Consider the following 19615-nt stretch of genomic DNA (forward strand, 5'->3'; position numbering starts at 1 on the left):
ACTTTGACACATGAGAATATAGTACGTAATCAGCCAGATAAATATAATGATTGATTGATATAAAGGAGAGCCGCCTAACGGTATTAATCATTTTAGCAGCATCTTGCAAATACATCAAAATAAGATTTAGTTCCTTGTATCTGTATTGGCGTTTTATATTCGTTGTTCTGAATTTTGTGTACATACCACTAAAAACTTACTGAGAATATGCGTGGGTATATATAATTTATCTTGAAGAATAGTGCATAACCATTGTATTTCTTGCAAACCTTCTTCAAGCCTTTTATCATAGGAATTGAATAATAATATTAATATGATTGATTTGAAGGACTTGTAACTTTGATACTTCTAGCAGTTAGGCTTAGGGTGATATTCAATAATCATTATCTTGGTGTTTAATCCAAAAAGCCATCTTACGTGAATATTGTATGCTAGATTGCTTACAGGTTGCAAAGTTGGATAAAGAGACAAACATGGCCTACAAAATTATGTATTTTTAATTTGAACTTAAAGAAGCCTTTGCCATCAAGAAGTAATGACTGTGATTACTTTTTAATGCATTGTTGGTTTTTTATTTCTTTTTTTTTCACAAGGTCTAAATTATTAAAGGTCTTTAAAAGAAACATACTTAATAGCTATCAAGGCTAGTACTGATAAAATAGAAATCCGTAAAGCTGACAAAAGAAAGCAATCTGAGAAGAATTGACAGAAAAATATCTACATCATGTACAGTTTGACTGTCAAGATTGCTCGCATGCTCATTAGAGATCTCGGTAGATTTAGAGAATCGCCGGGAATCTGTCTTCTGGTTTTTCAAAAGTAGGAATCAGACATAGCAATGTTCACACAAAGCAGGTTTATACTCTTTGACAAAAAGAATCAATTAAGCAATATACATACCTTCATCAATATCATAGTACTTAGAGAATAGCCTTTTTTTTTTAGATAAAAAAATGTAAAAAATATCACATAAAAATAGATATATGTATATTATTTAGTAACTTTATAGCTTAAACTGCTACTAAATATCATAAAAAATAGTACTTCTTCTTTCCATACTTCTTTATATCCAACTTGTATTATTTTGATCAATAAAAACTATAAAATTCCAATATAAACCTTGTATTTGTGGAGCCAATTATAAGAATAGATATACCTAAAAAAAAAGGTATAGATTTGCCATATTTAGAATATTTGATTGGATTAGATGCAAAAATAACCTGAAATCTCATAAATCATATTTGCCCAAAAGTAAGGTTGATAGGCTAATGTTTGGCATGTTATTGGCTATAAAAGTTGCTAATACGCAACCGAGTTGCGCATATGGGGTTCTAGACGCCTGTTTCTATTGGCCTAGAAGCTAGTTGCGCATACGGAGCTTTAAATACTGCCATTTCCTACAGTGTAACAAAAGAAAGAATCGGATAAATTGATAACATTTCAAACACTCTTTACCGGCCAAGCAGAATCTGTGCTACATCCACCTCCAGCAGCAACAGAAACAACATCAAGATAAACCTGGTGGAATACCTTATCCACTATATTCTCATCACCATCCCCGCCTCCTGGAAGAATACCGGCTATTCCCCACACTGGAGCATTACATATATTATGCCTCGGTGATTGTAAGAACTTGCTTATTGGACATTAATTATGGCTTTTGCTGTGAGATTGTCTTTCTCTTGGCACACGTGTGTGAGTTGCGAATTTGTGCTTTTGTATATTTAGAAATCTGTATATAGTGTATTATAAAACAAACCCTAAAGCCCAAAAAAACTATTTTGAAAAAACCCAGTACTTGTATTTTGTTTGTTTGTTTGTTTGTTTTCCAAAATACCCATTTTTACAAATATGGTAGTGAAATACTGGACTTGATATAATCTAATAATAACAATGTGAGATAAATTTACCTTTTTAAATGAATGGATTGCTATTGAAAAATAAAACTAAAATCGTTATCAATCATAATATAGAGTAAAGCTGATGTATATCCTTTACTTATATATCAGAAATAAGCCTCTTGTGGTCAGTTTTGAATGATAAAGTAGTGTAAATATAAATATATAAATATAAGTATTCTGTCCCACGGTTGTAACAAAAAAGGAGCGTGCAAGAATAGCTATTAATATTTTTTTTAATTCTTTTCTTCCTTAATTACTTGATCGTATGTATGCACCCAAAATAACAATGATCACTGTCATTTTTGACATTGCTTTTAATCCACACCCAATATGTATATAGGAAGTATGGAAGAATAGAAGAAGAAGAAAGATAGAGAGAGAAAGAGAGAGAAAACAAATAAGGACCGAAATGCACACAAAAGGTAACATTCTATATGTATAAATGTATGTAATAGTAAAAAAGGATGAATGAATAAATTAATAAATAAATGAAATATGAGGCTTACTAAAGAGAATACAAATATATATATATATATATTTGCCTTTTTCTTTCGAGACCCTTCATCTTTAGTGGCTCCTTCAGAGGGTTCTTAAAATAATGTATGACCAAATGGAATGGAGAACACAAGATACTTGTGGTCTTTGTGGCCAAATGATCCCATGTAAAGTTTATCATTATGTCTTTGTTTGTTTGCTTTATTTCTGGTGGTTCCATACGATACACGCATCGATATATAGATACTTATACACTTGCACTTGCACTTGCACTTGCACTTGAACTTACATACACATACACATATGCATGTGCATATACAATTATACTTATAGGTATACATATTCATGCACACGCTTATACAAAAGTCACATTGGCCTTCAACTTTACTTGTAAGTCGATAATTGAAGTTACAAATGCGAGGAAACAAAAAAAAATACATGAATACATACATACATGAATGCATAATTACTTTGTTATATACTATCTCGGTGTGTCTGTCTTTGTCTTTGAACCAAAAGGCGCTACATAAAATCGTCTGATGTTTTGCAATGATTTCCAAAAGACAGTAGCAAGGCAAAAAGAAATGGACGATCGAGCGAGGATTATTGAATTGTGGAGGCATCTGTATTCTATCTATAGTATTTCACAGATGCCTCCTCATACTCCAGGGGATTCCAGAAAGATCGTATGGAAGACGCCACAAATAAATATATCTGGACCCTCTAACTTTCCCATAATATTTTATTGTCCCTTTTTTTGTTTTGTTTTGTTTTGCTTTGGTTTGGTTTGTTTTATGTATATGTATATTATAAATATTAAAGATCAAAGCCTTATAGTATAAAACTGATGCTTAATAATTCATTTTTTTAAGGTTTCAAGGTACCAAAAAAAAACCTACAGTTTATCAATCTGTGTGAGTTTGACAATCATACCACAATCAAGTCTAGACTAGACTATACTAGACTAGACTAGAGCGACAAACAACTGCCAATTCGTCCAACACAAGCAAAATTAGTGCCTAAACATATAATAGAAAGAGAGAGAGAGAGCGAAAGAATAATCGTTCCTTCTTTTTTGTTTTTGTGTTCTATATAAGGATATACTTGAGTGGCCATATGCAACCATGATTTCTGGTTGGTTGACTGTTTTCTTGGCAAGCCTGTCAATTATCTGTGTATAATATAAGCAAATCTATGTGTAGTCTAGTAGGAAGGTGCACTTTAAGAATGTAATATACTCTTAACGGATATTCAATATCATTTAAGAGTTGCAAAAAAAAAAGAATAGTTATCTTAATGAGCATTTTTTATTATTTTATAATATTTTATCAAGGTTAGTTTAAATAATCGAATTGCATCGAATTGAATCGAATTGAATCGAATTGAATACACATATGTATTTTTAATTGGTTATTTTAGAGAAATGTATTTATGATGCAATTCCTCTCTATATACATATTTCTGATCGATGTGTTGCTTTCTCTTTGATCGAAAAAAAACACACACATAAATGGTATTAATAATACTAGTAGTATGAAAGGAGTATAGATCAATGGACGGTCTATGCGTAAAAGACGACTGGATTTCTATTGGTTCTCGAAAACTAATATATATATATATATATATAAAAAGGAAGGGATTCATTTTAGCTATAAATTTTATTTGATCGAGAAAAAAATGAATATATTATACTAATTTCACTCAAGGCAAAAATAAAGACTACAGACTGTGAAGGTGGTTTTATTGTATTTTTCTTGTTTTGTAAAGTATTAGTAATATCATTATAAGATCATTACTTATTATTTTATATTATAATATGTTATATAATATCGCTGTATTCTAAAATATACAGAAAGGAACACACGTATAAAGTCTTACCAATAGTGTGGACTCAGCTTTTTCACCTTCCCTCCCCCCTTTCTTTTTTGTGTATAATGTGTGCCTGTAATTATAGATTATATTCATATTCATATTCATATTCATATACCGATTTGTAAGTGTGTGCTTGTGTGTGCAAATAGTAAATAGTGAATGGGTGATTAATGAGTTTAGCTATAGAAACACATCTTAAAATTTATATTTTATTTTTAAAAGTTTCCCCGATCATGTCATTAACCGTTCATCTTTAAGAATGAGCATTGTTTATTTTTATTTATTTTACAAACTGTGTGAAAAATATGTACAAAAATAATTATATATATAAATATACAAATATAAAAAAAAAGCTATTTATTTTCTTTTTGGCTGTCAAGATGCACATTCATAATCCCCCCCCCCCCTTTCTTGTTATTTAATTATTAGCATTATTGTCATTATTTATCTCTCTTTCTCTCTTATTCTTCTCCTCTTCTTCTCCTTGATTTCTTTTTTTTTTCCTTATTATTAAATATCCATATAATTTTATATATAAATTTTTATCCATCTTATTCTTGATTTCTTCAAATGAATTCGTTTGCCTTTTCAAACAATGAAAATTCTAATCCAGATACGATCGATCATTGCCTATGTATAGTTTTTTTTTTCTTTAAAAAAAAACCCCCTTCAATATTCATGCTTTAAGGCACTTATCTAAAACAAAATATATCAATATTCTCTTTGTAGGTGTCATTCAAAACCCCATCAGAGCCCGTTCATGTGGATTTGGTGAGAAAGACAGGCGTCCAATTGATCCCCCTCCTATTCTCAGACTTGATGTCCGCGCAGACCAAACTCAAGCAAAAAGGTACAATATAAATATATATATATATATAAGTAGAAGCTGTTGCCATAGATACATAGCTTATTTATTTATTTCTTGATAAATAAATAAATAAATATTACTTTACTTTAATTTTGCTCTTTTCACTTACTTAAAAAGGCACATGAAAGCCAAAGAACAACTCTCTTTCTGTTAGTCCAGTGCGAGTTAATGGACGAATACGGGGTAAAAAGCTGCAATCTTGTATCGATTCCAATATCTCGATCGATATCCAATATACCTTCGATTTCTGATGAGGAGAGCGGAAAGCCCATGTCTGGCCTCGTACAACTCCAACAGCCTGAACGAGCAAGAAATCTTACTGGAGCAACACATTCAAACGCATATCATCTCAAGGACGACAGAAACACAAAAGGAATCTTCTTTATCTTTAACGATCTCTCGGTCCGTACAGAAGGCATCTACACCCTTAAATTTACTTTGATTGACTTTTGTCCAAGGTAACAAACCCGATCTTCTTGTTCATTTGAAAACAGCCAACAAAATAATAATAATAATAATATGCTTATTGTTGTTTGACGCCATACATACTTTATTCACACACAGAGGGCCACATGGAACACCAAGTGGGGTACTTAGTGTAGCGTTTTCAGCCCCTTTTACGGTCTATTCACCAAAGAAGGTAAGCTATAGGCTCCATAAGGTTAAAGATAATATATATATATATATATATATATTATGGATAAAGCATTAACACCCGATCGATATTTTTCTTTTATTATTATTTTTGATTTGGTTTGATTTGATTTGACTTTACGCCAATTTTCCTTTCAGTTCCCTGGTATGACAGGTAAATATCCATACTTCTACTCCTACCAATAATAATACTCTATGTATATGTATATGTATATAAAGATAAATAAAGTAATAGAATGATAGGACTAGCAATCGTAGTCATAGCAACAAAGTACCATTCCCATTACTGTTAAGACTTTCTATTGTTATATTTAAAGTTTATATAATACTTAATTATACATACACACATACACACACATATATATATATATACATATATCTTATTATCTTTTTCTGCATCTGTTGTGCCATGTTCGTACGCTTCTAGAATCCACCCGTCTTTCCAGGGCATTTGCCAAACAGGGAATACAAATTGCCATAAGAAAAGTCGGACATTCAAAACGTGTGGCTGACGGACATTACGATGCGGAAGATAAAAACCAGGGCACGAATAGCAGAAAGGAAAGCGACAGCCAGATGGCGGTTGACTTTATCACCGACCCTGTAACATCCACTAATCCTAAAAGAAATACCTTTACGCGCATCCCGATCGAGCATGTTCTTTCAGACGACCAAGAATCTTAAATACAGGACAGGACATAACTGGACAAGCACAAGCACAAGACAAGATAAAATTAGACTAGGCAGCAGAGTACAGTACAGTATAGTACAGTACTGGACTGGACTGTATTGGGCTGGACTGGACTGGATCTATCTTATATTGATCTTTCTCACACAAAACAAAATGTACATACCCAATTTGTTCTTTATTTCATATTACACACACACAAAGACACAAAGACAAAACCGATATCTATCTATATATTTATTACTTTTATTTATTTATTTTTTTAAAAAAAAATCCACAATCCATATTTGGCTTTTTTTACATTTTTTTTATTGTAACAATAGGACAAGAACCAAGACCAAGGGGATGGTAAATGCACAGAACGAGGCACCGGGATAATCTTAAGTTTTGTTACTTTATTCTCTATTTCCCTTTCTTATTCAATGTTACTTTAAGCTATAATATGTTACTCTATGCTATGCTATACTATGCTATACTATGTTATGCTATGATATGATATGTCACGTTATTTTTGGTATATATATTTCTCACAATGAATGGTTCAAATAATGTACGACTTGTAGTTATTTTTAAAACAACAACAAATATACAGCTATAATAATTATAATTACAAGTGTCTTCTATACTGGGACAATTGGGGTGCATGCGTTTTCTGCAGTATTCTTCTCTCTTTCTCTCTTTCTCTCTTTCTCTCTCTGAGTGTGTGATTTATTTTTGGAATATGATTTTTTGATTTAATCAAATCTCACTTGTCAAAAGAATAAAAAAAATAAAAAAAGACAGTAAAGAACCCTAACAGACTTGATGGGGCAATACCTCCCCCGTAATTTGGTTCAGTGACCAAATATAAGTATACAGAGAAAAAAATGATAATAATCCGAAATGATTTACCCAGAACCCTATAAAGCTAATAGTATTTCTTATTATTGTTATTCCTTATTTAATTACTGAATTGGGCTGTGAGCAGTCTGTACATGTCATACCCACAGTTTTTTTTTATTTTAGTCCCATCTCAGGAACATTAAGCTTTTTGGGAAGACAATTTGGTCTAGCTTTCATAAATTTTGGCTGTCCATGTATTTTTGGCCTGATCTTAAGATATCATTATGTGCTCATATATATAAAAGGCTGCAACTAGACCCTTTTCTCAGCCCAACTCCAGAACCTTTGGCCGAGAGTCTAGAAGAAGAAAGCTCTATAATAGGTGACATGATATTTAATTATCAAAAAAGAAAAAGAAAAAGACAGATGAGATTCTTCTTTTTGAAAAAAAAAAGTTTCAAGATGTGCGCACAATGTGTAATATAATGAATAACAAATAGGAATTCGTGTAAAAATTCATGCTCTATATTCTCTAAAATAAAGTATCATGTACAAGTAAAACCAAAGCACGAGAATCTTTATTTATATATATATTTTACACAGTGTCCCAAAGGTCTGGCTACACATCTTAGGTATCACATTTTCGTTAGGCTCACACAGAGTTTATAAACAAACACCAGCCCACATACCCATCATACACACCCATATATATATATATATATATATATATATATATATATGTGTATTATTATTTTCTTTTAAGAGCAAAAAATTGGATCAAATTTATTAGGATATCCAACATCTAAAAAATACCTCAAAGACACACAAGATACGCACAAGAAATTAAGAAGAAGAAGAAGAAGAAACGGTGGATTTCATGGGACCTATGGCAAACACAATCTATCCATTTTATTCAAGATATTCCGAATCCAAAGATACTAACTAACCCTATAGATATTTCTATCTTAAAACACAATGACCAAACACAGGAGACCACAAGAGATTTGAAAGAATGTATTTCTTATGATCTTATCAAAAAGACAAAAAAAATACACTGCGTCTTCTTATCATTTTCACTACTCCTACTTGTACTCAAATACCAATACCAATACCAATATTAATCTATTGAACTTTATTTAAAAATCATACTATATATATGTGTGTGTGTGTTATAAGAATAATCTATATTATTATTGCTACTGCTAGTATTCTTGTTACTAGTGCACGGGCCATGCTTATGTAACCATGTGGCTGTATAATGTATAGCATCTCTAGAATATCTTATATCGTATTTCTGTCGTCATAAAGGTACCTTTATTACATATTTATTACATTATAGGTATTATTTTCTAGATTTTCGATTTTAAGATAATTATATATATAAATATATGAATATATGCATATACATATATTTTGTATAATTGTAGATATCTATATATATTACATATTTCCTGTTATATATAAATATATATATAAAAGAGCTCTCGGTCTTTTCTTTGACTGTGATCCAAGTCAGTTCAAGAAACCATGGAGAAAGTGATGAATGTCAACCAAAAAGGCTACACAGACGGATCAAATTCTAATTGGTTAACAAAAAGACAGTGTATTGGTAATTCTCACGTGATATATTTTTAATCATTTTTATTGGCTGGCTCATCTCATGTCAAGATATAGACCTACTTTTTTTTTTTTTTTAGAAATAAGAAGCAAAATTGACACGGTTTCTATTCGCAACAGCATCTCTCTTTATTTACATCTGAACTCATGGTTACAACAGCAACAGAACTTTATAAAAACACTGCATGGGTTATATTATCAAACGCTGACGAGTTTGTTGATCCATTAAGCTGTAATATCTAGTATATAATTAAATATACAGCATATATATAGATGACCTGGGCTGATCTAACCAAGGAAAGACCTGTATGATGAGAAGGGAGAGGAGGGGTAGGTGGTTCCGTCGGACATAACAAATCTTTAGGGCTTATTTATGCGCAGCCAACTTGGGTTTATTGCTTTAAGTTCATCATGATGTCGCGCTATAAGAAAGGATGTTGCAACGTGCCTCTGAAATCAGCAGATTCTGTAATAACCCTTACGTATTTGGCACAAAAAAGAGAAAGCGTATTGCGAAATCCATGATGAATTTTTGGATGGAGGATGACAAATGCCAAGTGTCTGCAGTAATTTATTTCTCTTTGCTGGCTTACATATGGTATGTTGCTTGTCATTCTCTAAAGACATTGTTACTATACCTGGTCATATTGTACATGTGTGTATATCAATATTGACATTTTTTTTTACTGTATGAATAGCTTGCCACTATGACTGCACTTCTTCTCTATGTTTTCTCACTCCTTCTTTCTATCATTTATACCGTAAAAATCATGACAGTTTGACAGTAGATGTTCCTCTCAATGTTTCGGTCAAACCCCTCTTCCCTCTACGCCATTTTCTCTTCTTGGCTTCTTTACTTCTTCTGATGTACACTGCTATATTGTTACTCTAACAATTTTCTTTTTCTCATGGTTCCAATGGCTCCCTCCACCCAATTTGAGTTTGGATCGTATTATCTTCCAGTAGAAATAAGAAATAAAGAAGAAAAACCTTTTCCTTTTTTTCCTTTTTTTCTTTTTACAAGCACGTGGTCTCGGGATGCACTCACTTCAATTTGGGCTTCTATCCGCTTATTCCAGGCCTATGCATTTAACCGGATCGTAGCAAAAATGTCAAATGATTGTACCATACATATATTCAAAAGACGCTGTTACTTCCTGTTAAGCTCTTTCATAACTTGTTTATTTTTAAACACGCTACTTAAAGACTAGCCTCTCATTATGAATCTTTTATAGTCCTGGTATCAATTAAATATGTACCTATAGCTATATACACAACAGTTTCTTAAACCACGCTTGCAATCTTTATGATTCAACTACGACATACTTAAATCTAACTTGCAGTGACACATTTTGGATTGATTTTATGTGGTATAAATGTCCAATTCAGTGGCAAGAAAATAAAAAGGGGCAAGGAAGGATTGTTATTGTTTTCTTTCTTAACTACTTGTAAATTTACTGAAATTAGCGATACAAACTACCAAAACACCAGTAGATGAAGTCCACCTTGCCGATTAGCTGTGAACCAAGTTTCATCTTTTTTTTTGCTGGTCAGCTAGTAAGCCGGAATACAAAGCAGCTATAAAATCCTAGTATTAACCAAATCTAATCCTCTGCTGAACTGGGCTCCTATCACTGTTCAATATCCTAAAGAAATTTATTTACAGAGTGGATGATTGTATCAGACCAGGGTTAAAATTGTGACGGGAATTCTCTCATGGTTTGGTATTGTGTTTGCCTGTGTGTGGTAGACAAAATGGATTAGCCCTTTGAAGACTACAAGAACATAAACAAATAAACGTATTTGACCAATATGCATACATAGATTTGATAAGAATGAAACCTCTTTTATTTTTTAGTGTCACCAGCAGGGGAAATAATGGGGAATGACCATGAAGAATACACTACTACCTGTCATAAGTTCACGTTAGCAGAAGAGTGGTTAAAGGACCAGAACTTTCCAGTAAATGATATGGCAGTTCAATAGTCCCAGACCTCAACTTCATAGGGAATCTATGGAGAGTATCTTATTGGATTATGAACAGTAATAGTTCTAGTTTCAAAGAAGTAATAAACCACACACACACTTAGGGAGCCGGGTACTTCTCGGCCGACATGGAATAGAATAGTATTTCTAATCAAATTCTATGAAAAAGGGATTTGATGTCAATTCCCAATAGCATAGACCAATATGACGAGGGCTCTTGATTAAGCAAACATCGTTCTTTTCTTAATATGCTCTCAAACTTGGACTGTTAAGTAAAATTAGACAAATTAGGATGATCATGATGTTTGTTGATATGTTGCTATGGATACAGATAAAGAGACGGCGAAGAGAATCTAGCGTAATTTAAATATTTTTAAAGCAACGCATATGACTACGTCATATTTTACCGCTTTTTTGTCGTTACAGTGACTGCTTTTGGTCTTCGAGTAGTTATTAGTACTCCGACACAGATAAAAAAAAATCAAAAACTATAAAGGTTTGCTTGCTGTTCAAACGACCTACGTTTTTTTTCTTTACATATTTTTCGGAATTCTTTTTACCTCATAAGAGACCAAGTCGCTTTTAAGCCGGCAATCTCTTAACTAGAATTATCCAAGAATAACCGTGGCGTCTTTTTTTATTATAAAGAAATCTACTGCAATATCTTTATTGGTATTTTTCATCAAAAAAAAGCGTTCAAAGTTCAAATTATATATAATATAAAATATATACATAATTAAACAAAATGAAAATGAATATATTTATTTATTTATATATATTGATCATTTGCTTTTACTAACCATTACCTCCATTACCATTACAATGCAGTTAATCAACTATTCCAAGTTGTCGTTTTCATGTTTGACTTTATTTTGTTTCCTTTTTATCAATAGCAAAGTGGTAGTCAGCCACTAAACTTCTTTAATGGTGTATTATTGGCCTCTAACAAATATATATATATATATATATATATAGTGTAGGGTAAGGCAAATACTTGTTCTGAGGACATTGGAATTATATTCAGATGCTTCTTTGTTAAAAGTACCAACCTTAGTTTCTTCTTGAAGTAAACTTGTTGGTTGGTTGTGGCCATCTTGTCAAATTATTATTATCATTATTTACGAAGAATAGTAGTCTAAAGGTCTGCGATTTAATGATACGTATGGACATCCCAAGATTCCTACGTTACCAAATCTTTGATTAGGAAATAAAGCCAGTGTGGACACATATATGTATATATATATATATATATATATTAAGAAACAGATTAAAACATGCTGTACGAACATGAAGGGTATCCACAGCAGCATGTGTAGATTTAGATAGACTTTAGGCCACCCATCAACTATCCAAATTTACACATACTGCTGTGGATCTCCCAACATAAATATATCGATCGTTCAATGTAGTTCTTTGTGGCTTGCCAAAAGGCTTACATTAAGCAGTATCCTCCTACCAAAAAAATAAAATAAAAATAATAATAATTAAAAGTTAGAAACTGAATGGTATAAAATTCAGGGCAGCATTCTCAGGTCTGATGAACAAAAATAAAATAAGATTTCGGATACAGTATGAAACATCTTGCTTTAGAAAGTGTAGACAGGACTGTACTTGAGGTTGAAGGTGTTATAATCACTAATTTTAGGGTAAAGACGATTACCAATATTATTAGTATTAGCATTATCTTTGGCTTGATCCCGTCTAACAAAAAAGAAAAGAAAAAAGAAGACAAAATTGTACAAAGCGGGCAAATAATGCGTCGATAGAGCCATGGTTTTATTTTTACTCTATTTTATTTTTAATAAATCAAACAAAAAAAAAGTTTAAAATGAAACTTCAGGGTTGTTGTACAAATGTGATTTTATAGTTTCTAGAATGGACCCTGAATAACAAGGAGTGAGCTGAAAGTTCTGTCGCAGAATCAGTGTATTGCGAGGCCTAAACAACAGACAAAATGTTTTCCACGTTAATACACTTTATCTTTTAGATAAAGGGTAAATAGTATAGAAAGGCAGAAAGATATGTATATATTTCCCGGGAATCTTTTTGTCAATATATCGATTAATTTGTTACTGGGATTTGTTTATTTATTTAATAAAGAAACAGCATAGTAACCTTTTAGACTTGGCTCGCCCAGTTTTTTTCTATTAAACTGTACTCTTTTAATAAACCGAGACGACATTTTCGATGCTATTATTATGCTTCTGTTGTTGTTTTTTTCTTATTTGATGACATGGCTAGTAATGAAACTGTATTGACCTTGAGCAGAATTTGAACAGAAAAAAAAACACACTTTGGCGCAATTGATGTGATTGTCAAATCCTGTTTGCCAAATTTTGTAAAGATTTTGGATCATAATATTCTAGAATGCATGTGTGTGTGTATGTACATAAGTTTGAGTAACAGTTTTGCCTTTTGACCTGAATTGGTATGAAATGCGTTGGCTACAGCTACCAGTTGGTCGGGGCAGTTCATGACTTGTAGTCCAGGAGAAATCAACTGTGTTATACTGTCTACAGATTAATGAATTAAGGAGGGGGGGAAGAGTCCTAGAGTTTCTGGATAGATGTGAAATGCAGGATAGAAAAAAAAGTGCTTCCAGAAGTTCTTGATAAGAATTTTACCAGAGCTTGAAATTCATCAGTATTTTCCTTCTCATTAATATGTTGGAAGGTTGTTCATCTGAAGTCTCGAATTAAACATAGTATGCACATATCAGCGATCACTTTTTGTTTTCTTTAGATGAAATTACGTTGGATCCGCCTTGCTTGATTTATAAAAAGAAAGAAAAAAGTGAGGCTAAATGTGCAAATGAGTATCATCGTGTTCAGTATCGGTGGGAAAGAAAGTTTATGCAAGATTATTTATTTTAAAATAACTGAGTTCATTATGAGACAATTGACGGGTGTATATTATTTATCTTGGCAGTTTATACAGCCCATAAAGAAGATCCTAATCTTGCCAAGGTATATGTTGCTCGGTGAGCACTGCTCACACCAACCAGCAGGACCACACGCATGCTTTGTTGCCATAGCAGAGATCGGTAACTGCATTTGGCGATCTTTTACGCTCCCACCATTGTAAGTTATTTTTCTTTTCTTTTTACATGCAGGAGAATATAGGCTGTAGAGTAATTAGATCCCTGGTTTAATTTCACGTGCGTGTTCTGGAATTACTCTAGGTGCTGTTTATAGAGTTGGGTTAGGGAAAAAAAAAGAGAAAAAAAGAAAAAGGCGACTGTAATGGCTTGGATACAGATTGTTGTACTGTGTACTAATTGAAAGGGAGAAGAAGAGAAGGCAGGTGAGGGGGTTGTTATATATAAATATCTATATTTATATCTATATCTATACAAGTTGACGAACAAAAGGGTGTATATTACATGTTTTACGGCCTAAAATGTTGGTAGTGATCTCCTTGGTATTCTAAAGGGTAACCAAGGTGTTCCAGTTATTGAAACAGTTGAAAAAAAAAGGCCTCTTTGTTTTCGCATTTCATATCTACCCGGACATTCTTACTTTTATTTTTATTCATAGACATCCAAGTAAGTACTAACCCGGATTCCCGACTTGGGATTCAAAATCAAAAATCAAATAAGGGAAGGGAATGGAAGTAAAATACCACTTTCTGTGAATAGCCACATCAACGGCGGATATAGGCCATAAATAAGTATTGTGTATTACGTACCTGGTAATCTGAGTCTTCCAATCGAGAGCATCGAAGGCTCTTGCGGGGCTTTGCAGACCAAAGGTATATTTATACACACGCACATACATACATACAAGTAAGTACCCGAGATGTAGTTGGAGACCAAGTAACTGTATATTTGGTTCAGCTTGTAGACTTCCTTTTTTTAGAGAGAGAAAAAAATATTTTTGAAATGTAGGGGTAGAGATGAGCTTGTTTGCTTGTTTGCTTGCCTGCTTGTCTGCTTGCCTGCTCGCTTGCTTTCTTGTTTTTTTTTGCAGGTGAAAGACCGATCAATGGAACTTATCTGGTGCTCGAGAAATTATGAACATGGGGCTGGTGAATCCCGGTTAGTTGGGAGGTGCTTCTTCGATCGCTTGCTGGTGTAACAAATCGGTGATCTTATGCCGAAGAAGATGTCGTTAGTCACCTGATACTTGATGTATGTACGTATGTATGTACGTATGTAAGTATGTATATATATGTATACACACTGCAAACATTGTGCAATTTTACTCGATGTTTTGGTCAAGTCAATAAGTCAAGAGTGTATCGAAAATTGTGTTTTAGAGTTGCATTGAGATGGAACCAACAAATCAAAAGTTATATGTAGATGATGTAGTTCATTTGAAAGACTATTTATTTTGGGTATTTAAACTAAATACTAATAAAAAAAAAGGCACTAAAATAAGAGAGCTAAGTTTTCCTTGTGCTTCACCAAACCTTCCAAAGATTTCATCATTATTCGGAAACCATGGAGATAAATAGCTAAAATTAAAGAAATACAATATGATATGATTTGTAATGAATGTTCTGAGAATATACTATTTTTCTTCTTGGTATTGTGCTAGTTATACACAAGCATTGATGAGTCCACAGTAATGGTTATGATTATTGCCAGGTTTCAATTCAATTAAGCTACTGATGTGTTTACAGGAGGCCTGATGATTGAAGCCATTGTATAATTATTACTGTTGGCAACAAATAAACAAACAAAACAAGATTGTATTCATCGTTGTTATCCCCCCCCCCCCCCCCTCCTCATTATCCTCCTCTTTTCTTTTCCTCTATATCATGGCAAGAGTCTAGCCATTGGGTCATGATGTCTGTCTATTTGATAGCCTAAAAAAATAACCAATAGAAACATTTGTATGTAATAGCCTTATTTTGTTACTTGAATCTTTATTTATTTTTAATGACTATAAAGAAGAAGCAGAATAAATCAAGAGCAGGAATGTTCCATCACAGTGTTTTATTATTTATTTACTTTATCTAAACACAAGACTTATTCTGACAAGATTAAGCTGTTGAACCCTGAAAAGAGTTCAATAAGCTGATCTTTATTTATCTCTATTTATCTATTTCTTATAGTTAATATCGTCAACTGCACTACTAGGCTATATTAACGGTCTTGTTTAAACTTTGATTATATCTTTAACCAATACAGGAAAGAAAGAATAGATATATATATAGATGTAAATATATAGCTGTGGACATTGAGGTAAATGGGTAAAAGTACAGTCAAATGGTTTAAACTAGATTTTCACTTGATTTCTAAAAAAAACCATTATTCTTATTTTTATTGAATTGTGGAACGATTAATGTAGGCTTTGTGCACCTGTGCCTGTGCCTGTGCCTGTTCCTGTGCCTGTGCCTTTGTGAGTATGAGTGAGTATGAGTGTGTGTGAGAGTGTATGCTCCTATACAAACAAGGATTGGAGTTACTTGTAAACCTCCTAATCAATCATTTATTCATTTCATTTCATTTCATTTATTAATTCATTCATTCATTCAATCAGTTAGTCAATCAGTTAGTCAGCTAGTCGGTCAGTCTTCTTTATCTGTTTCCATACTGATTATTGATACTAATATATGTTTCACTACTTCGTTGTGACGTCTCTTTACGCGAGTTTTGTTATAAGCGAGGGGATGATGAATTGACTATTATTATTTTTTTGAAAAAAAAAAAAGATCTTGCCTGTTCCCTATTCCGGACTTGTTATTTTTTTAGGGAACTAAAAACCAAAATAAAAATAAAGCATTTTGGCCTGACATTTCCCTCCTCTTTGATCCTTTTCTCTCTTTTTTTTTCTTGCTTCTTTCTTTGCTTCTTCTATACTACATGGGTTTCCTTGACAAATTACGAACTCACTATGACCTTCAAAAGGTCGAGCAATACACTAAGCGGAGGGAAGCACAGTCTCCGTTTGAATTCCACGACCGTGATTATTACCAAAGTGTCTACCAAGAAGGTGTTTATCTAGATCCACACTCGTCTTCTCGTCGATCGTCTTCGTCTTCTCTTTCGTCAATCGGGTGGGGCACAGTTTCAAAATTGGTTAAGAAACGAAGAGGACTTTCGCTAGCAACCGAACAAATCAAGACATCTGAATCCTACAGTTCTCGTCCGTCATGTTAATATATATATATATAAAAATTATATATATAAATTATATATCTATAAATAATTTTGTCATTTTTTACACACTATGGTATCGTGTGTTTCGCATAGTTCAACCCTAATACATTCTTTTCCCCGTTTCTTTTCTTTTCTTTTCGTTATATATATATATATATATATATACAGTTGATCCAATAAAGTTATGTTGTCCGGACCGAACAGAATGTCTTCCAATCAGAAATAACACTGTAGGAAATGACAGCATTCACTTTAGAAAAAAAAATTGTCGTAAATTCCAAAATCATAGCAACTTTAGAGAAGTCAGTTTGTGGACTCAGATTTTCAGTTTACCTGGCCCTAGTCATATAATTTTCCCAATCCAAAATAGTATAAATAGCAGTAAGTAGTTCAGTGTAGGAACCTGGTCAAATTTTGATACAACCAATATCTTTTATTAGGGGTCATCATTCGTGAATAAATGTCGGTAATCGAAAAAAAGGTGAACTTTTTCTTTTTCAAAGAGGTAGAATTTGAGAAATACAAAAAATATGCCGCTATAGACAACCAGTTTGTCTTTTTTTTTTTCATTACCGACGATTATTCACGAATGATGACCCCTAATAAACAGAACCTACACAAGTTCTCACGAATCTTCGCCCCTCCATTTCAAAGCTTTCTTAAAAACAAGTTTTTTTTAAATCCTCAACTACCACAACATTAACATCACAATGTAACGATGAATGTTATGATGAATTAGTGTCAGACTCAAAATCACACAAAACTGTAAGTAAAGAAACTTTTTGAAAAATAAAGTAACCATTTTCTTTAATTATTTTTAGTTAAAAGAGAGAGAGAGAAGATGAAGGACCTAAATTTTCATCTGATCTGACTTTTGACCACAAGCCCCAACGGATTACAGAGTACTTTCTTCTTCAAGATATATAAACAAAGCGACGATGATGATTGGATTACTGAGGATTTTAATGTATCGGACCAATATAAATTGGTGAAAGGAAACATATTAGGTTTAAGAAAGAATCTAGCTAGACTTTCAGATATCAGACTCCTGTAAGTGAAGAGAAGAAATACTTTAAGCATGAATATGATTGACTCGCAGTATCTCATTTCATAGATCACTTGACATATATATTTGATAAAAAATACTGATGGGTCTATAACCAAATATTTTGGAGCGGAATTGTATATAGTAATGTCTGGTATCAGCTTTAAGTGTTACTGCCCTCACACGCCAAGTAGATCGCGTATTTGGTAAAACCCGCAAGAAACGGGTCGACTGGTTCGAGAATAACCTCTTCTCAAGATTTTGTTTTGCATAGGTTTAGGACCATGAATAGAGCAATTTTATGAATTCTTATTTTTACGATTAGATTTGAATTTGAATTTGAATTTGGCTGGAATAGGGCTTATTTTATTTTTTTATTGTCATTGACAGAATGACAAGAGAAATGAATCGCACTAAACCGAGGCAAGAAGTATTATTGTGACAACGCCGGTAACTTAAATATTATTTAGCGTAATTTGATGATCATTAAGAATAAATTACGTTAAAAAAAAATGAACCGAACAAATGGAGTTTTCTTTCTTTTTTTTTTTGGTACTATTATATTTATATTAATAATATGATATAAATTACATATAAATTAAATTAAAATGAAATAAAATTATTTATTGATCCAACTAAAACAGAAATCTCGGAAGTAACCGAAAAATTATTAAAAATATATAGATATATTGGTATTTCACTGGATAGAATACGCATTGTTTTGAAAGTTATTTTGCTCATATAAACGCACGTAGATCTAAAGTCTGTATTTCGATTGGCCTTTTTGTTCTGATAAATGTGATACTTCTATCAAAGCCTAGGAATATGAATATGAGTACTATATCTAATATCAAATTAAAACAATAATTGTAATATTAATATTAATGGCAATTGGACAAAAGACAGGCTAAACAAAGAGGGGATTGTCTATCGGTTGATATTCTACCTTCTTTGTTTCTATAGTGTACCCAGCATAATTATAATGCCCCAGTACTGTGACCGTGTAACTAGCAAAATAATACTATTATTAAAGGTACTCTGCGTTGGATTTCTGTGCTGATTCACTTTTAAACAATCATTTTCTAATATATATTTCTAGTATCATGGGATTTTGAGATTCGTACTAGTAAACCATAAAGTAAATTTATTTCTGCACATTTAATAGGGCCTTCATTTCTTAAATATAATGTAATATAATTTAATAAAAAAAAATAGATCAAAAATAGAAAAATTTGAATTGGATAATGTACTTCTTTAACTACCATTTATGTAGGTGCGCATTTAGGATTCCATGAATCGAGAAAATACAATTAAAGATCTTGTAATAAATAATATAATATCTGCCACGTTTAACCACTGTCCTCATGTAATTTCATTTTTATATTTATTTATTTATACACTTGAAGAGGAGATCATTAATAACCAATTTTTCATTTGGTCCTCCGATGGAAGCACACAGGATAAGTTTGTACTTGTGGTGGCAGGCAACCAAATAAGCCTGAAATATTAAATGCATTTTATAGAGAGACACAAAGGCACAAGTGAAATATACGATTATATT

General features: G+C 32.4%; 6 protein-coding genes across 6 annotated transcripts; 4 read left to right on the forward strand and 2 right to left on the reverse strand.

Moving 5' to 3' along the window:
• Positions 1 to 1331: 1331 nt before the first annotated feature.
• PHYBLDRAFT_151824 (hypothetical protein) lies at positions 1332 to 2563 on the reverse strand (the record flags this gene model as incomplete). Its single annotated transcript, XM_018432756.1, has 3 exons — positions 1332 to 1397; positions 1456 to 1592; positions 2509 to 2563. The coding sequence occupies 3 exons, from the start codon at positions 2561 to 2563 to the stop codon at positions 1332 to 1334; spliced, it is 258 nt and encodes an 85-aa protein (XP_018285256.1).
• Positions 2564 to 4838: 2275 nt separating this feature from the next.
• On the forward strand, positions 4839 to 6945 carry PHYBLDRAFT_78768 (hypothetical protein; the record flags this gene model as incomplete). The annotated part of the gene is made up of 7 exons (XM_018443387.1): positions 4839 to 4902; positions 4998 to 5118; positions 5265 to 5594; positions 5701 to 5776; positions 5929 to 5944; positions 6218 to 6636; positions 6802 to 6945. 6 exons carry the CDS (start codon positions 4839 to 4841, stop codon positions 6472 to 6474), a joined length of 864 nt encoding a protein of 287 aa, XP_018285278.1. The 3' UTR covers positions 6475 to 6636; positions 6802 to 6945.
• Positions 6946 to 9351: 2406 nt separating this feature from the next.
• Positions 9352 to 10903, forward strand: PHYBLDRAFT_67352 (hypothetical protein; the record flags this gene model as incomplete). The annotated part of the gene is made up of 3 exons (XM_018441782.1): positions 9352 to 9515; positions 9942 to 10039; positions 10776 to 10903. The coding sequence occupies 3 exons, from the start codon at positions 9352 to 9354 to the stop codon at positions 10901 to 10903; spliced, it is 390 nt and encodes a 129-aa protein (XP_018285257.1).
• Positions 10904 to 11807: 904 nt separating this feature from the next.
• PHYBLDRAFT_174602 (hypothetical protein) lies at positions 11808 to 13259 on the reverse strand (the record flags this gene model as incomplete). The annotated part of the gene is made up of 6 exons (XM_018437290.1): positions 11808 to 11843; positions 11898 to 11996; positions 12340 to 12355; positions 12515 to 12604; position 12690; positions 13163 to 13259. 6 exons carry the CDS (start codon positions 13257 to 13259, stop codon positions 11808 to 11810), a joined length of 339 nt encoding a protein of 112 aa, XP_018285258.1.
• A 533-nt stretch (positions 13260 to 13792) lies between these two features.
• PHYBLDRAFT_151826 (hypothetical protein) lies at positions 13793 to 14918 on the forward strand (the record flags this gene model as incomplete). Its single annotated transcript, XM_018432757.1, has 5 exons — positions 13793 to 13983; positions 14313 to 14364; positions 14440 to 14447; positions 14604 to 14653; positions 14872 to 14918. 5 exons carry the CDS (start codon positions 13793 to 13795, stop codon positions 14916 to 14918), a joined length of 348 nt encoding a protein of 115 aa, XP_018285259.1.
• A 1794-nt stretch (positions 14919 to 16712) lies between these two features.
• On the forward strand, positions 16713 to 18328 carry PHYBLDRAFT_67353 (hypothetical protein; the record flags this gene model as incomplete). The annotated part of the gene is made up of 5 exons (XM_018441783.1): positions 16713 to 17004; positions 17178 to 17390; positions 17749 to 17774; positions 17929 to 18059; positions 18223 to 18328. The coding sequence occupies 5 exons, from the start codon at positions 16713 to 16715 to the stop codon at positions 18326 to 18328; spliced, it is 768 nt and encodes a 255-aa protein (XP_018285260.1).
• Between the last annotated feature and the right edge of the window lie 1287 nt (positions 18329 to 19615).

The sequence above is a fragment of the Phycomyces blakesleeanus genome, assembly GCF_001638985.1.
Source record: "Phycomyces blakesleeanus NRRL 1555(-) unplaced genomic scaffold PHYBLscaffold_31, whole genome shotgun sequence".
NCBI classification, from domain to species: Eukaryota; Fungi; Mucoromycota; class Mucoromycetes; order Mucorales; family Phycomycetaceae; genus Phycomyces; species Phycomyces blakesleeanus.